The sequence below is a fragment of the Ursus maritimus genome, unplaced genomic scaffold (genome assembly GCF_017311325.1).
Source record: "Ursus maritimus isolate PB19 unplaced genomic scaffold, ASM1731132v1 scaffold_7, whole genome shotgun sequence".
In the NCBI taxonomy this organism is placed as follows: Eukaryota; Metazoa; Chordata; class Mammalia; order Carnivora; family Ursidae; genus Ursus; species Ursus maritimus.
Genome location: NW_024426885.1, coordinates 48153369 through 48168426, shown reverse-complemented (window position 1 = coordinate 48168426; position 15058 = coordinate 48153369). Strand labels below are relative to the sequence as shown.

Sequence of the window (15058 nt, the reverse complement as noted above, 5' to 3'; positions counted from 1 at the left end):
GGTACTTTTTAGGCCATAACTCCACACCTGCCCTGCTTGTTCTGAGGACATGGGAGGCAGGGCACCTGCACAGATACCTCTGGGGGCAGAGGGTGTGGGCACCACCCAGGCCGCCAACCTCACCCATCAGCTCCACGCACACTGACAGTCCCCACCGCAGAGGGCTCCGAACTCCAGCAAGGCTTCTATCAGCCGTGAAAAATGGGTTCCGCTCTTGTCACAAGGCAGGGTGCCCCCCATGGAGCTCAGAGGTAGACAAAAACAACGGGGTGGCCAGAGGTGACTAAAAGATGTTTCAGAGCAGCTCGGGCCTCATGACAGTTCTAGCTCGGTTACAAATCCTAGGAGGTCCATCTGCTTAACCAGTTTTTCCGGTGACACTTCAATGCTGGCTTTCTTGGTTTCTATAGCCTCTTGCTTTCAAATTTCAAAAGTAAAGCCACAATAATAACAACAACTCCAAATTCTTCAAACCGAACAAATAAATAATAGTGATAATATTTACATGACTAGGCCACATTGAGGGACTTGAGCATGACCGAGGAACAGAAAAACCAGAACAGGCCCTGGTGTTGGGGCTTACAGCTGGCTCTGGGTCATGGTGTGATACTCCTGAAAGCTGACGGTTGGAAGGGTGAGGTGAGAATGAGCAAAGATGCCCGGCTGGGGCCTCCTGGTGAGGCTAGGATTTCAAACAGACAGACAAACCTCAGTTCTCCCAACCAGGCACTGTGGTGTGATCAGGGTCCCGGGCGAGCTGCTCCCAGGGACGCAGAGGACTTCTCTGCGTCAGGACCTGCCCCAGGGAGCACAAGATCTCTGGGTCAGCTGCCAGTCTCGACCTCTTTCCAGACGGGACAAGAAGCCGAGGTCAGGAACGGTCCCCTCCTCCCTGGACTATGTGACAAGGGGGATGTGGAATTCGTTTGTGTCGAAGATCAGGGGTCTCCTGGGAGGGCTTGGGTCCCTGTCGGCCTTGTGCAGCAGCTTGAAGAGCCCAGTTCCAATGTTCATGGGAATCCCCATGATGATGCATTCGGACACCCCTGAAAGCAACCAGATAGGACATTAGACAGCTTTTTAACACATGGGTGGGCTCCCAGCCCAGCAGCTCTCCTCTCGGTCCAAGCCACAGCTGCTCTGTAGGCTTGCCTTCCAGAGCACTAAACGCACCCAGCAGGGATACTGAATGATGCTCGGGGAACCCTGACTTTGCCACCCAGTGTTTCCGGAATTTAGGGCCTAGGAAAAAAGCAAACAGGCTGACGGTAGAGACCAGTCCCCTTGGAAACAGCAGTAGAAACTTGTTCCTTATACTCAGGGGTCAGGGCTGGGTCAGGCTTAACAGCATGCCTGTGCCTTGGAAACCCACAGCCCTAATGGGAGACACTTGGAAGACAAGGCCCCTGTACAGAGACAGGAGGAAGGCCGTGGAGCAGATTCTTTCTCCGAACTCCACTCCAGACTTCTGGTTCCAAACAAGCGAGTGCTTGTCTACTATATTCCGGGGTGTGTGCTATCGGGAGACCAGAGAGACAAACCACCAAGCTAAAGACCAACACGTACTGAGGGCTAGCGCTGAGTTAATAGCACCGTAAAGAACGAGGAAGGAGAAGATTTCACAATGGGGGTGGGGTGACCACACCAGGCCCTGAGGAGGTCGGTGGTGGGCAGAGGTGGCCGTGTGAGGGGCTGCAGGGCTGGCCGTGAGTCCCCCTGTCAGGCACATTCACTCTTACTTTTGCCTTGGCCTGTTCTCCTGCCCCAATCTCTGCTCCCTTTTTCTTTCCTCTGGCCTTTCATTATCTTAAAAATGATACAGTAATTTCTCTTTTCCTTTTTCTGCAACCTGTGTCCCTTTTGAAAGGAGAAAGAGTTAATCTTAGGAACAAAGCAGAGGCGTGTGCCCTGACCGGGGCCCCACCCCACCACCACCTGTTTGGCAAATCCACGCTGGGAGAGGAGACAGGAAATGGCCACTAGGAAGCGGAGCACTGGTGCTGGGGACGGCGGCCAGGCTGGGAATCCCTGCTTGGGCCCGAGGAGTATGTGACCTTGGCCTGGCTACTGAGCCCCCTGCAGACTCCTGCCTGAGTCTTGCATGAGAAAGGACAGAGGACCGAGGGCGGTCAGTGTGGGAGCCAGGGAAGAGGCAGCGGAGCAGCAGGCACAGTTGTGACGGCTCCGCCACAGCTCTCTTCTCCCAGGCCACTATCAGAGATGCACCATGTGGTGTGGGGAGGCAGCTGGTGCAGGGCCAGACTCCTCAGCCAGCAGGCTAGTTCCCCGTTCTACTTGTGTACGGGCTTAATACCTGTCCCTCGTACACACGCTGAGATCAGTGCATGTAAGGTGCTGGGCCCGGCAGCTCTCTTCCCCGGGGGGCCACGACAGCAGGGGCACTGGACGCTGCCCCCTCCTGTCAGCCCTGTCACCACACAGCGGGGACCCGATCAGGCTGGCCGACTACAACTCCAAGATCCAGAAAAATTCCTTGGTGCCTAGGGTTAATCTTTTCTTCTTGGCCCCAAAGCTGTCTGTACCGACAGAGAAGCCTTCTAACAGATGAGGCAGGGTGCAGGGAGCCACGGCCAGGCTTTGGAGATAAAAAATCAATCATTTCCAATTCCATGATCTGTGATTTTATTCCTAAAAAATAAAAGCTCTGCCTACTCAGTCTCCTCACCTCCTGGGAAGTCCTAGCCACGGTCTCAGCTATAAATCACAAGGCCCTCTGGGGAAGGTTCTAGAAACACCAAACCTACCACACACGGAGTCCTTCTGCCCAAAGTAGGCAGCATCGAAGAGATGGTCAGCCGTCTTCTCAAAGGAGGCCAGCATCAGCACGCTCTCCTTCATCTTGGCCAGGCCAAACCTCGTAATGCCCAGGACCTCACCCTGCATCGGGGGGAGGGAGGGAAGGAGTCAGGGTGGTACTCACACCACATATGAAAACCCAGAACAAACCACAACGCCTGCCTCCTCTCAACAGAGTCAGCACAAATCGGCAAGTAGCTGCTCGAGTCAGTCTCGGGTCCCAACAGGACCCTAACCACGCTCTGTCCCGCCGGCATCCCCCTGGGGCTACCGGTCACTGACAACACAGATCCCTACACTCCCAACAACATGCCGTTGGAAGAATCATGAACTGAGAGCTAGAATTAAAAACCAAACTTTTAAAAAACAGAATCCTTCTGAAGATGTTCATTATGGCTCAAAGAATTCCAAACTCAAATAATTCAAAAGCCTCACAGCAGGGAAACAGTTAAGTAAATTTAGGTGCTCTCACTCAAGCAAACGCTGCACCGTCATTAAAAAAGTTATGTTTATAAAAACCACGTGACATGGAAAATACTCATAAAGTTAAATGAATCAGGATAAAACCCGCAAGCCCACTACTCACCGCAACTGTGTAACATGATGCGTGCGGAGAGAGTAAGACCAGGGGGCAAGACTTAAGAGCGACGGCCTTTCACTACGGGGCAGAGTTTCCTCTAAACGGGTCATTTTGCCCACCCAGTTCTGACCGCTCTGTCATCAGGGACAGGTTCCTATGGGGAGGCACTGTGAAAACTTTACGGCACTATTACGGGGCATGCGTACTACTATAGGGAATGGACACGTTTTGTAGGAAGAGAAAGAAAATGACCAACTTCATTTCCCACCTAGATCACGGTAACTTATCCTTGACCTGGAAATGGCTACAGAAATGCAAGGAATGGGTTCAGCAGGAAATAAACACCTGGTTTGCCATGGAAACCTCTGGGCTTTTGGCAATGGCCGATTTTACTGTAGGATGACATTTCTAATAAGGACAAAAATAATAATGCCCCACCTCCTGCCATGAGATTGCAAGTTTCATCCTGGAGTTTTACCAGAACACCCAGCCCAACCCCATGCTTTGGTTTTTGAGTGATGGTGACATCCTATTTTCTTTCCGTGGTGGTCACCATAGCTGTGTTCTCCAGGCAGCTGCGAGACGGCCCGGCACGCCGCACTGCACCCACGAACCTTGTAGGTCATCAGGTCGGACAGCAGCATCACGTGCCTCCTGTCGATGCTCATGCCGTGGTTGACCATCGTGTACTGGATTTCGTTGATGATCGTTGTCCGGGCAGCTTCGATGCCCAGAGTTTTCTCCACCTACAGAGAGCCAGGGTGAGTGGAAGCAGCCTCTTCCGGCACACTGGCCCAAGTCCTCCCCACGTCCTCCTCTGCCCGGCAGCTTCCCAGCACACTCCAGGCCCTCTGCCAGAAACGGGCCACTGGGCAATCTTTTGTGTAGACCCAGAGCAAACGGCAGCATCCGAGAAGTGTGTCGGGACAACCATGACGTGACCCTGGGCATGACGGTACCTCATAGGTGTTATTGGAGGTGGTGCGGGTGCCCTTCACACCGTGGGTGGCCATGACGGCCCGCAGGTTATCACCCTCCACCAGGAGCTTGTACTTCTCCTTTCCGCTCTGCTCATCGATGTGGATGACAGCTCTGGAAACCTCCGGGATGCCCTGCACCACCACCTGGACTCAGAGACACAGAAGGCTCAAGGCCCAGCGGTACCCATGGCCCCCCCTACCCTGATAGCCTCAGAAACCACACAGGCTGTGAGAACTGAGAACGTCATGCCTGGGTTGTCACCTTGACCAGCCCCGTTTCTCAGTGGGGTTTAACGGGAACATACCAAACCTAAAAGTGCCCATGTGTGGTTAGGGGTGAGAGAGGAAGAACAAGGTCAGGGGGCCGTGCCTGCATCAGTTTCCCAGAGAACAAACAGGAATCTAACAGGCAAAGATGGTGTGGCAGGGCAAAGATGGGAAAAACCTGACTGATTCCAGAGGGGTGTGGCAAAAAAGAAGAAACGGGCACCCCCCCACCAAGTCTTCGTAGTGACACAGTCCTTAGGTTGCCTGCCGCCTGGATATTCGGGCTAGAGGTAAACGTGGTCTCTCCCTCTACAACTCTCCAGGCATTAGGCTGGCCGGGGCCCCACGAGGGGACTTTTGTCTCACCTTGGGGAGATCCTCTTTCAGGAACTGCAGCACATAGTACATGGAGCTCTTGCTGTTCTCTCTGGGGGTGACACACACCACAGCCTCGCCGTGAACGGCCACGTCACCAGGCTTCACGCGGAGCTTGGACATGCAGATGGAGTAGCGCACCGTCTCAGCGTTCACCTGCGAGGTGGCCAGACACGGGCCACGCAGCCAGGGCATTACTGACAGGGATGGAGGCTTCCATTTCACTGTTTCTTTCTTTCTTTTTTTTTTTTTTTTAAAGATTTTATTTATTTATTTGACAGAGATAGAGACAGCCAGCGAGAGAGGGAACACAAGCAGGGGAAGTGGGAGAGGAAGAAGCAGGCTCATAGCCGAGGAGCCGGATGTGGGGCTCGATCCCAGAACGCCGGGATCACGCCCTGAGTTGAAGGCAGACACTTAACCGCTGTGCCACCCAGGCGCCCCCCATTTCACTGTTTCTTGACCTTTTTTCATGACTGCCCCTGACAAGCCTCATTTTTTCCCCTAATCTCATTCCTCACTATAGAATTTACTATGAGACACACTGCGTATTTGCTTATGTACCGCACACGTACATCTACTTTACTTATAAACAGAGGAGACTTTCTTCACAACCTCCCCTCACCCCAAACCAACCTTTGCCCCCAGTAAAAATGCATGCTCCATTCACAGCAACACACATAGGCTCCGAGGCAGTTCCAGGAAATAGGGGGCTGGAGAGCAGAACAACTTGTCAGTGAAGCCTCCCCTTCACCTGACCTCACCACAACTGCTCACGGGCCACATGCCTGGATGCAACCCAGTCCTTCTGGTACAAGAGCCACAAGGCAGGCGGCCAGAGCTAGGCTAGAGAAGCCTGCAGCCTGGACACTTGGCTGCTGCTCAATTCTGGAATCATAGTCTATGGGCAACACCATAGACTGGGTGCTAACTGCCTGAGAGGAAGAGAAAGGTGCCAGAAAGTTACTCAGTTTGCACCCCTGCCTCAGCTACTCTGTGAGAAAGGCTGATAATCTCTTGATCTTTACCTGTCTGTGAACACCAGTAATACTAAGCCAGACTAGTCCACCAGCCAAACACATTCGCTGAGCCAGCCAGGCGTCATGCTGGGAGCCCACAGATGAGTAAGACACAAGTGGCCCTAGGCTCCTGCCAGACCCTCTAATACTGTCTCACAGCAAATGGCTATCGTGGCTCACAGAATTTCAACAAACTTCCTGTCTTTAGACGGGAACGTGTGTGTCAGGGTCAGGATGAGAGACAGAGAATGGGAAGATACGATGGACCCTTACAGAACAGAAACCCAACAAAGCCTCGCCATGCTTCTCGTGCCTGGCTTAGCTCCTGCCCTAGGCTATGAGCGCCCATCTTGGGACTCACAGAGGATGACCTCCTGCCCACAATTAATGACGTGACTCACTTCTAGTCTCAGAAGTCTGATCCGTTCCAGGGAGAGCTTGACGAGGATAAAGCAGTCATCCGGAAGAAACACTTCTTCAATATACTCTGAAATCTGTCGTGTCAGAACGTTACACAGTCACTCTCCCTGTTCCAAAGAGCATATGCTGCTCATTTTGGGGGACATGGGACAGCGTGGCCATAGCAACCGGGAAGCCCACCACAACGGGTGTCTACATGCCTGTGTCGGCCACACTGCTGCTCCAGTGCTCTTGTCACCAAGAGGGATTTCATCTTACCTCTCCCAAGAGGGTTTTCTCAATTCTGCCCTTCACGAGGCGAGCGTAGTCCGCGTCGTCATCCTTATCCAGCTGTGCCGTGATGATCGGGGTGCTGAGAGAAGGCAGGGGCAGTGGTTACAGCCTGGGAAAGCCCTCTGGGAGGCCGCTGCTGTGTGAGGCCCAGGCACTCCTGCAATCCTAGTGCTAAAAGCAACTGTGATTTCTGGAGCACTCACTGGGGGCTTCACAGACATTCTTATCCAGGCTTTCTATTTTTAGAACTCACGCGGCAACCCACTCTATCAGTGACTAAGACGATTTTCAGAACATTCTTCCTGACCAAGTGAACCTACCTCTTTCTCTCTGGCCCTAGCGGGTGGTTATTTCAATTCTGTACTGACCCTTCACACTCATGTATTAGAGCTTCCTCCACTCCTCCACCCGCCCGCATCACCCCTGCTCCAGGACACCTCCAACTCAGCCAATCACCTGCCACCAGCTCCTGCCCTCCCTGTCCTGGCTGGCATCCCCTAATCTCACTCCTCACCATAAAATTTTAATATGGTCAGACACACTGAAACAGTCTTTCCTGTCATTTCTTATGTTTCTCTCTTTAACGTGACTTGTGGCCACAAAGAACCACTGCCTCCTTTGTGACTGTACCCAGTTTCGACTGCTCTTTTTCTCAAGCGGGTTATTTAAAAACCCAGATCTGCTGAAGACAAGCATGCCGCCAGAGTTGACAGTACTGCCCACCAGAGTACCACACATGGTAAGAGAATCATGACAAGCAGCACGAGAACAGAAGGGAGACGGAGGCAGGCACCTGATGGCCTTGGAAGCGTTGATGATCTCTTTGATCCGGGGCACACCCAGGGTGATGTTCATGGAGGCCACGCCCGCAAAGTGGAAAGTCTTCAGGGTCATCTGGGTGCCTGGCTCACCAATGCTCTGGGCACACAGCGCGCCCACCGCAGAACCTGGCTCCATCTGTGCCCTAGAAGGTAAGGGTATGGAAGAATAGTCCTGCAAAACTGCTGGGAAGAGGCTTCTGGTTATCTCCTTTCAACAGAAAAAAATGCAGGTGTCATCAGGGTCAGGAGGGAATATGCTATGAGCCAGGCTGTGCTTGTGACAGGAAGAACCTGGCACAGACCAGCCAGAGGTGCTGAGCGGGGGTGGGGTGCGTGTGCAACAGTCAGAGGGGCCCAATAATGGAAGTGAACAGTGTGGGTACTTGTGGTCTGTAGTGACTGGGCCCCAACATCGACTGCCTGGAGAAGATCCAAGAGCCCTGCTAACAAATGGTGCTGACAGCGGACAACAGCCGGCACCCGCCAAGCATACTGGGAGATACTCCATGGGGGGAAGACACTCAGAAATGTCTGCACAATTACTTCTACATCTTGGAGCATCCAGCCTGCCTCCCACTGGAGGCCCTAAGAGAAGAAGTGACAGAACCCGCCTGAACACTGGCAGTGGATAAGCTGAGCGGGTGCAGGACCTCGCTCTGGTGGGGAAACAGGAAGGACAGGAGCCCCACGCGCCTGCCCAGCAGTCTAGGAAAATTAGCATCTATACCTCATGTACTTGTCCCTACAGGTCTCCAGGAACTTTTCGATTTGGGTGGGGGTGATCCGGTCCAACTGGTACAAAACACGGGGCTGGAAGGACAGAAACCAAGTGCGGGGTCAGGCTGCGGGATCCGAGCCCACGGGGGCATCCGAGCCCACGGGGGCACCTAAGCCCATCGGGGAAGCTGAGTGCTACCTCTGTTGTGCCGTTGTCGTTGATGCCGTATTTATCTCTGGTCTTCTTGATCTTCTCAGAAACGCCCTTGACGAAATTTTTTATTTCCTGAAAGATTACACAGCAAACATCAGTCATATATTTCTTGGGGATCTGGATGGCAGTTTGTTTTACAAACTTCGGTAATGTGATGAGCCCGCCAGTTTTGCGATGGCTAGTGATGCCCTCTCTGTTCGTTCCATGGGGCTCCCTGGAGAAGCCACCGGGAGCCACAGTAGGGGAGCCTGATGCGGTCGCCTTCTCCTCTGCTCTCCGGGCATACCTGTCGCCTGTATCCATCCAGCTCAGAACAGCTAGAACTGTACCATTTACAAACTCGCAGTCTCTAAACGGGCTATCTTTGAGGCTTTCATCTGAAGTTATGATCAACTGAAATACCAGTTAAAGCATAGCTTTGTAGACGCTATGTACATTTCAAACACATGGTTTCAGCTTGCCTTCATTTCAGAGATGACACTCCCAAATCCCTGCTTCTCTTTCTCTCTCTGACCCTCACCTCTGCATCACCCCCACCCCCAGTCTCACTTGCCCTTCCCAACAATCAGGACTTCGTAAGGATTCCTGGAAACCAGGCTGGGAACGAAACCTCAGGGTGTCTGCGGTCCTGTCTTGCAGAGTTAAGCCCCGGATGGGGACTACATGGAGCAAGGAAGGTGACAAGGACATCATGTGGAGGAAGCACAGGGCAGGGCTAGAGGCCACAGACCTACGTTTTCTGGTAATCGCTCAATGGGGGAAAACCTACCTGTTTTACAATTTGTGGTGTATCTGACATAAACCAGCCCTGCGATCAGCCCTGGAACCAGAATCGGCCAGCACAGAAGGACTTACGGAGAGGGTGACGGGCTTTAGTGAGCTACCCCTCGCTCCCAGGGGCTCATACCGACTCTAAGAACACTTCCCAGGTGAGTGGATGGCACATGCAGTGCATGCAGTGACAGTAATCCTTCAGAGGCCGCTGTGACAAAGGCCTGGGGGCTGTTGATCAGCTGCTCTAGTGCGATCCAGGAGCGTTTCTGAGACTATGGGAAAGAGTGGCTAGACTGCACTTCACCTCAGCAGCCCTCCCGGAAATATAATTTCCCTCACTGATTTTGGACACATAAGAGCGGCAGTGAGCTTAACTGTCCCTCTTGAATGTCAGTGCGGGCACCCAGCTGCTCCGGGTGGCTGGCTGAGGGCAGATTCACACACGTGGACAGCCCAAGGGTGGAGGGCATACTGTGGTGGCTGCAAAGTTCTAGGAAGTCCTGTCTCTCAGTTCCAAAGCAGGCTGAGGGACCCCAAGGAGAAGACCAACATGCCCCCTACCCAAAGTCTACTCCGTCTATATCACGTAGCTGAAAATGTCTGTTTTGTCTGAAACAAGTATCTTAAGGCAGATGGAACCAGCAGCCTACTCTTGCAAAAACAAAGTCTTACGAGCACCCACAGAGAGCTTAACACTTCCTAGAGCCCAGTTCTCCCTTAACCTTGCGACAATAAGTCTCTGTAGCCTCCCACAGACCATCTAGCAATTTCTGGTTACTATGTTTTCTGAATGCAAAAACCTCTAACACTTAATGTTCTTATTTTAAATAGCCCTAGCTTATTATATCCAAATGGCCTATGGCTCATGGGCCTTTCCCAGTCAGCTTCTGCCCGGTGGGGTGAGACCTTCCTGTGAGGTGGCATGGCATGAACCCCATCACTCTCGAGCAGAGGGCACTGAGGGGCTCAGGGAGGTCATGGGCTTGGCCAAGGGGACAGGCCTCTCTATGAAGTAGGATGCTTTCTCTGAAGACTGCTCTTGGGGCAGGGGGTTTTGCAATGTCATCTCTGCCCATTGGTGATTTCTGTCTCCTTGGAGCCCAGCTAACCAAGGGGCTGCTTGAGGTCCATCACACTCTGGCTATCCCTTGTTCATGAACGTGGCTCTCTCCTGATGACTGCTCTTATGGGCCAACTCTCTTCCTTCTCCTTGAGAAAGTGTGGAATACGTGAGGGGTACTGTGTCCTTCAGTCACCATTCTACACAGAAAGGACTTTTATTAATTTACAAGCTCTTAAAAGTTTTCAAGAAACTCTTCTTAAAGAGAAGCTCTCCGGGTTTACTTACTGATTGTGAGATGGAGACCACGCTTTTAGGTAGTCAGTGACTGCTAACCAGAGGTGGGACTCAGACTGCGGCGGGCAGTGGGACAATCTCTCCTGACACGGCTCGGCTCAACAGAGGCCCTCACACCTGCTGCTGCCTCATCTCCCCCCTGCATCATTCAGCGCAGAAAGCCTCTTTCACGTGGGTGACTTCCTCCCCCAGCCTACTCGCCTCGCTGTGGTTGTGTTCTTCAGGGCAAGCTACTGATCGCCAGCTGTTCAAGGCTGCCCCACTGTCGGTGCAGTGAAACCGCAGCGAGAGCCGAAGGCTGAGCAGACCCAGGGGATTTTCGTCTGAGCAACTCTGCACGCACGAGTCAAAGAACACACACCTAAAACCATTCCCCAGCTTAGGCACTGGAAAGGAGGTGTTTCAGCTACCACCCAAATGGACATACTTCCAGTGGCTTTGCTGAAAGGAACGATTTTCCTTACCCAAAAGTTAGGGTGGATTTTCTGAAAGTTAGGTCAAAAAAAAAAAAAAAGCTCACTCTGTAGAAATGAAAACTGAGATAAGCTACTAAGAGTTCAGCTGAATCAACCCATGCATACTAAAACGAACTCACAACATGGCAGGCAATTAATCACACGGTTAACCAGCAGTTACGTTCTTACACTCACTGCACAGCACAGCTGCGAGCACGGGCAGCAGCCTCTGGCGGGCCTCAGCTCTGGCACAGGCTGGGGCTGGAGAACCCAGGATGGGCTCAGACACATCTGTCCTGGCCAGTGGATTCTGGACCTGAGTTCATTAGATTGTGAGCCCCTGGAGGGCATGGACACAGTTAGTCATCTCTGAGGCGTGCGACACGTATTGAGGGCTAGAAGGAGTGCTCCCTGAGGAAGCACACACTGCGGGTCAGGGGGGCACCCGTTAGACCCTGTCAAAGGCAAGAAAGGAGCCAGAGTGCTGAACAGGGAAGCCACGTGTGCCAGTGGTGGGGCGGAAGCCTGCCGAGTCCGCGGCTGGCCAACAGCCGGACTGCTGCAGACTTCACCCGTTATGCTCAGCATTCCCAGCATGCTCAGTGTGGTACCTCGTTATATTTCTCATAGCCTGTCTCAGTTAAGGTCTTGGAGGATAAACAAAAAAGTAAATAAGTGAACATAATCATGTATAAAAACCAAATCACAATTCTAAGGTGTTAAAAAAAAAGGAATAAAATTTATAGAAAAACAAAACAAAACACAGGCACTCAAAGCCCAGCCATACTCTGGATTTTAAACTTATTAAAATCTGGAAGAGTCTCTTTTTCCCCTTTCACACCTCAACATATGAAAAGAGTCAAGAGCTTCCTTAACTAAAACATTCTTATTTAAGTTTCGCTTTACTGCTGTCATTTCTGATATATTGAAAGGGACAGATTCCTGACAATTTTGTGCTGCATTTGAGTCACTGATCGGTACACAAAGAGAACCATTTATTGGTTTCTGTATCCCTCTGCTTTTGATCATAGCCATGATTATAAACAGGAAGGAGCTGCTTGAGCAGATCAGTGCAATTAAAAAAAAAACAAACAAAAAACCCAACAAACTGAAAAACCTTAAGAGGATATCAAGGTAACAGCTTCCTGGAAGAAGGAGGCTGGCTGACTGACTGAACTTCGGACCCACTATGGTAACAGGAAGAGCAATTTAAAACACCACCACTAGGGGGCGCGTGGCTGACTCAGTCAGTAGAGCAGGTGACTCTTCATCTCCAGGTTATGGGTTTGAGACAGGAATTGGTGGAGAGATTACTTACAAATAAAATCTTTAAAAAACAAAAATAAAAATAAAACACCACCATTAGGAAAAATCGCTAGGATTCACAATGACTGTGGGAAGAGCTGGTCCCTCAAGATGGGGAAGTGTGTAAAGGGGTTGATAGGGAGAAGGTTAAAAAAAAAATCAGTTCTCTAAAGGAAGTATTTTTCTTCTAGCAGGGAGACACTCAGGTGAGAGACATACACTAAGAAAACATGACATAAATTCCTCATGTTGTCTGGTGAAATTCTGCCTGGGCCAGTCCTGAAATTTTTAACAAAGGAACACTCTTAACCTCCCCCAAGCTGGGTACGCCCCCCAGCAGCAGAACTCACCTGCAGGAAGCTGTCCTGGCAGCAGAGGAACTCAGTCTTCTTCATGATCGACTCAGTGGTCAGGACCAGTTCATTTTTACTTAGCGCAGGCTCACTCTGACACGGGAAGACTGCCTCGAGTATCGAAAGGAGACAGTGTGATGCGTATGGGGGTGACCAATGGTGGGGGGTAATATTACGTGAAAGAATTTATAAGAGACAAAATGACTTTTCTTGGCACAAGCTTTTACACAAAGCTGTGATTTTTCTTTTTCTTTCAAAACATATTTTACATTCCACGTTTAGTATGAAGGTGAATACAGGATAACCCCACTCCACCTCCCACAAAAACTTGTGGAATAGTGGGTATTGTTCCATTACTCCTCAACCTTCACCCCACCCCAGATTAGCATTAAAAATATATATTGTTGTTTTAAAAAAACCCAAACATTTCAGGAGTGAAAATCCCATCCCCAAGCTCATGGGATTTCCCCAAAGTTTAAAGGGCTGCATGTTACCCTAATATATGGGCAAGTCACTATGTATTTGATCTATACTTTACTGATGGTTTGCCTTTGCTATAAACGATGCTGGAAAAATACTCTTGGCACATTTAGATCATTTTTGTAAGGCAAATTTCTATAAGTGGAACTACTGGGTTAAAGACACCCACATTTAAATTCCGATCAGTACTGTCAAGCTACCTTCCGAAAAGGTTGTTCTAAATTATATCCCCAGTTAAAGTATGTGCTTTAGTAAAAGTTTAAAGTAAAGCTTGCTTCTCAACACCCGCGACTTTTAACACTGGCCCGTAATACGCTTCACTAGACAGAGAGAAACCCAAAGCCCTCTTCTGCGGATTCAATCACTACCAATGCTAGACTCCGAAACTGAAAAAGTATTTTCCCTTAATATTTGGGAAAATTATGCAGAGTAACACAAGAAGAAAAATACTAACCCAGTAGCTGGGGAGATATAACTGAGGCATGAACTACGTGTGAAACTCCAGAGGACACCTCCATTCTAATCATACATCCTCAGAAACACTCTAACCCCAGATATAATGCTAAATCTTACTTTGATGTTGTCCAGAACTCTTTTGAACTCTAATGGTTCATCTTTTCCCTCCATTGCTGCAGGATCCAAGCCATCTCCCCCGTAAATGAACTGGATAATATCACCCGTAGAGCTTCGGACTGTCAGATCATACTGGGAGCAAAGATCTTCAAGGGATTTGACAAGCCTTCTCTAAAGGAAAAGAAGAAGAAGAACCAAACGCTCAGCTGCTTTGAGAAGAATAGTCACATGTGCAGAGGACGGGATCTGCAACACTAAGTTTCAAGGTTACTAGTACTTTCATCAGTTAAAACGTTTTAATAGAAATCTCTTAAAAAAAAAAAAAAAAAAAAAAAAGAGTCCCTGGGCACTCAGAACAACAAGCTCAAAGTGGCCCGACAGCCGGTGCAGGGGTTTTAAAATATGCTCCAACCTCACGCACTCTAGTGTATTTTTGAGTACATGCAACTGAATCCTCATCACCCCCAAAGGACTCTGCAAACACTAGCTGCTTTCCTAGGCTGTTCTGCCTTCCCTCTCTTTCTCCCTAAGGTATAAATTAATGCAATAGCTTTGCATTTCTAAACACAACTTAATCCAGGTTCCCCGTGGACTTCAATATGAATTACAGAGGACCAGGTGCAGGCCCTCTTCTGGGACATGGGGGCAAGAAGAGAGAACAGGGGCAGCATTGTGTCTGAGCCAGCGGGCTGCAGCCATTTCTCAAATCTGCTTAGGGAGAACCTTCCACCAGCAGAACACTCCAGCTAGCAATGTGATGGTGGCTCAGTGAATCTTCCTCCAGGCAACTTCAAAACAAAAATGTCCTCATGCCAAAACAAATTTGTTCTAGGTTAACACACTGCTCTGGGAAAGTCATACTCTCTACTTAAAAAAGGTAAAGTAAAAAAATAAAGTCAAAAGACATTCTGGCAAGCGTGGTGAAAAGCATTTCACAGTCCATTGGGGTTCTGACAAAAGCAGCACACTCCCAAACTGAACATCCAAAGATAATTAAAAGGGAAGTATCGATAAGGATACACACATACAGGAGACGTTATGGACATAGCTGTCTACTGACTTGAGTCCGCTCCCACCCGCATCAACCTTGTTTATTCCGGCTCCCTCAGCCACATCCCTGCTTTATCGGTCCTGCTCTCCCACCCTGCAAAGGGCTGTGCTTCTCAAACTGGGGTCCACAGGGGGGAGACAGGGTACACAAAGACACAGTGAGCGCATGGCCCAGCAACTGGGAGATTTAACTTTATCTGGTGTTAGAAGGAGACAAAAACATTGAAA

General features: G+C 50.3%; 1 protein-coding gene across 1 annotated transcript in view; it reads right to left on the bottom strand.

Annotated features, from left to right (window-relative positions):
* Positions 1–464: 464 nt before the first annotated feature.
* POLR3A (RNA polymerase III subunit A) overlaps positions 465–15058 on the bottom strand; it is a 45201-nt gene continuing 30607 nt past the window's right edge. The window contains exons 20-31 of the mRNA XM_008696091.2: positions 13781–13951; positions 12725–12838; positions 8469–8555; positions 8280–8362; positions 7525–7695; positions 6717–6810; positions 6440–6532; positions 5011–5175; positions 4357–4521; positions 4012–4143; positions 2766–2898; positions 465–1046 (exon numbers count right to left, since the gene is read on the bottom strand). Of these exons, the coding sequence (XP_008694313.1) occupies positions 898–1046; positions 2766–2898; positions 4012–4143; positions 4357–4521; positions 5011–5175; positions 6440–6532; positions 6717–6810; positions 7525–7695; positions 8280–8362; positions 8469–8555; positions 12725–12838; positions 13781–13951 (1557 nt within the window). The 3' untranslated portion in view covers positions 465–897. The remainder of the gene's footprint in view (positions 1047–2765; positions 2899–4011; positions 4144–4356; positions 4522–5010; positions 5176–6439; positions 6533–6716; positions 6811–7524; positions 7696–8279; positions 8363–8468; positions 8556–12724; positions 12839–13780; positions 13952–15058) is intronic.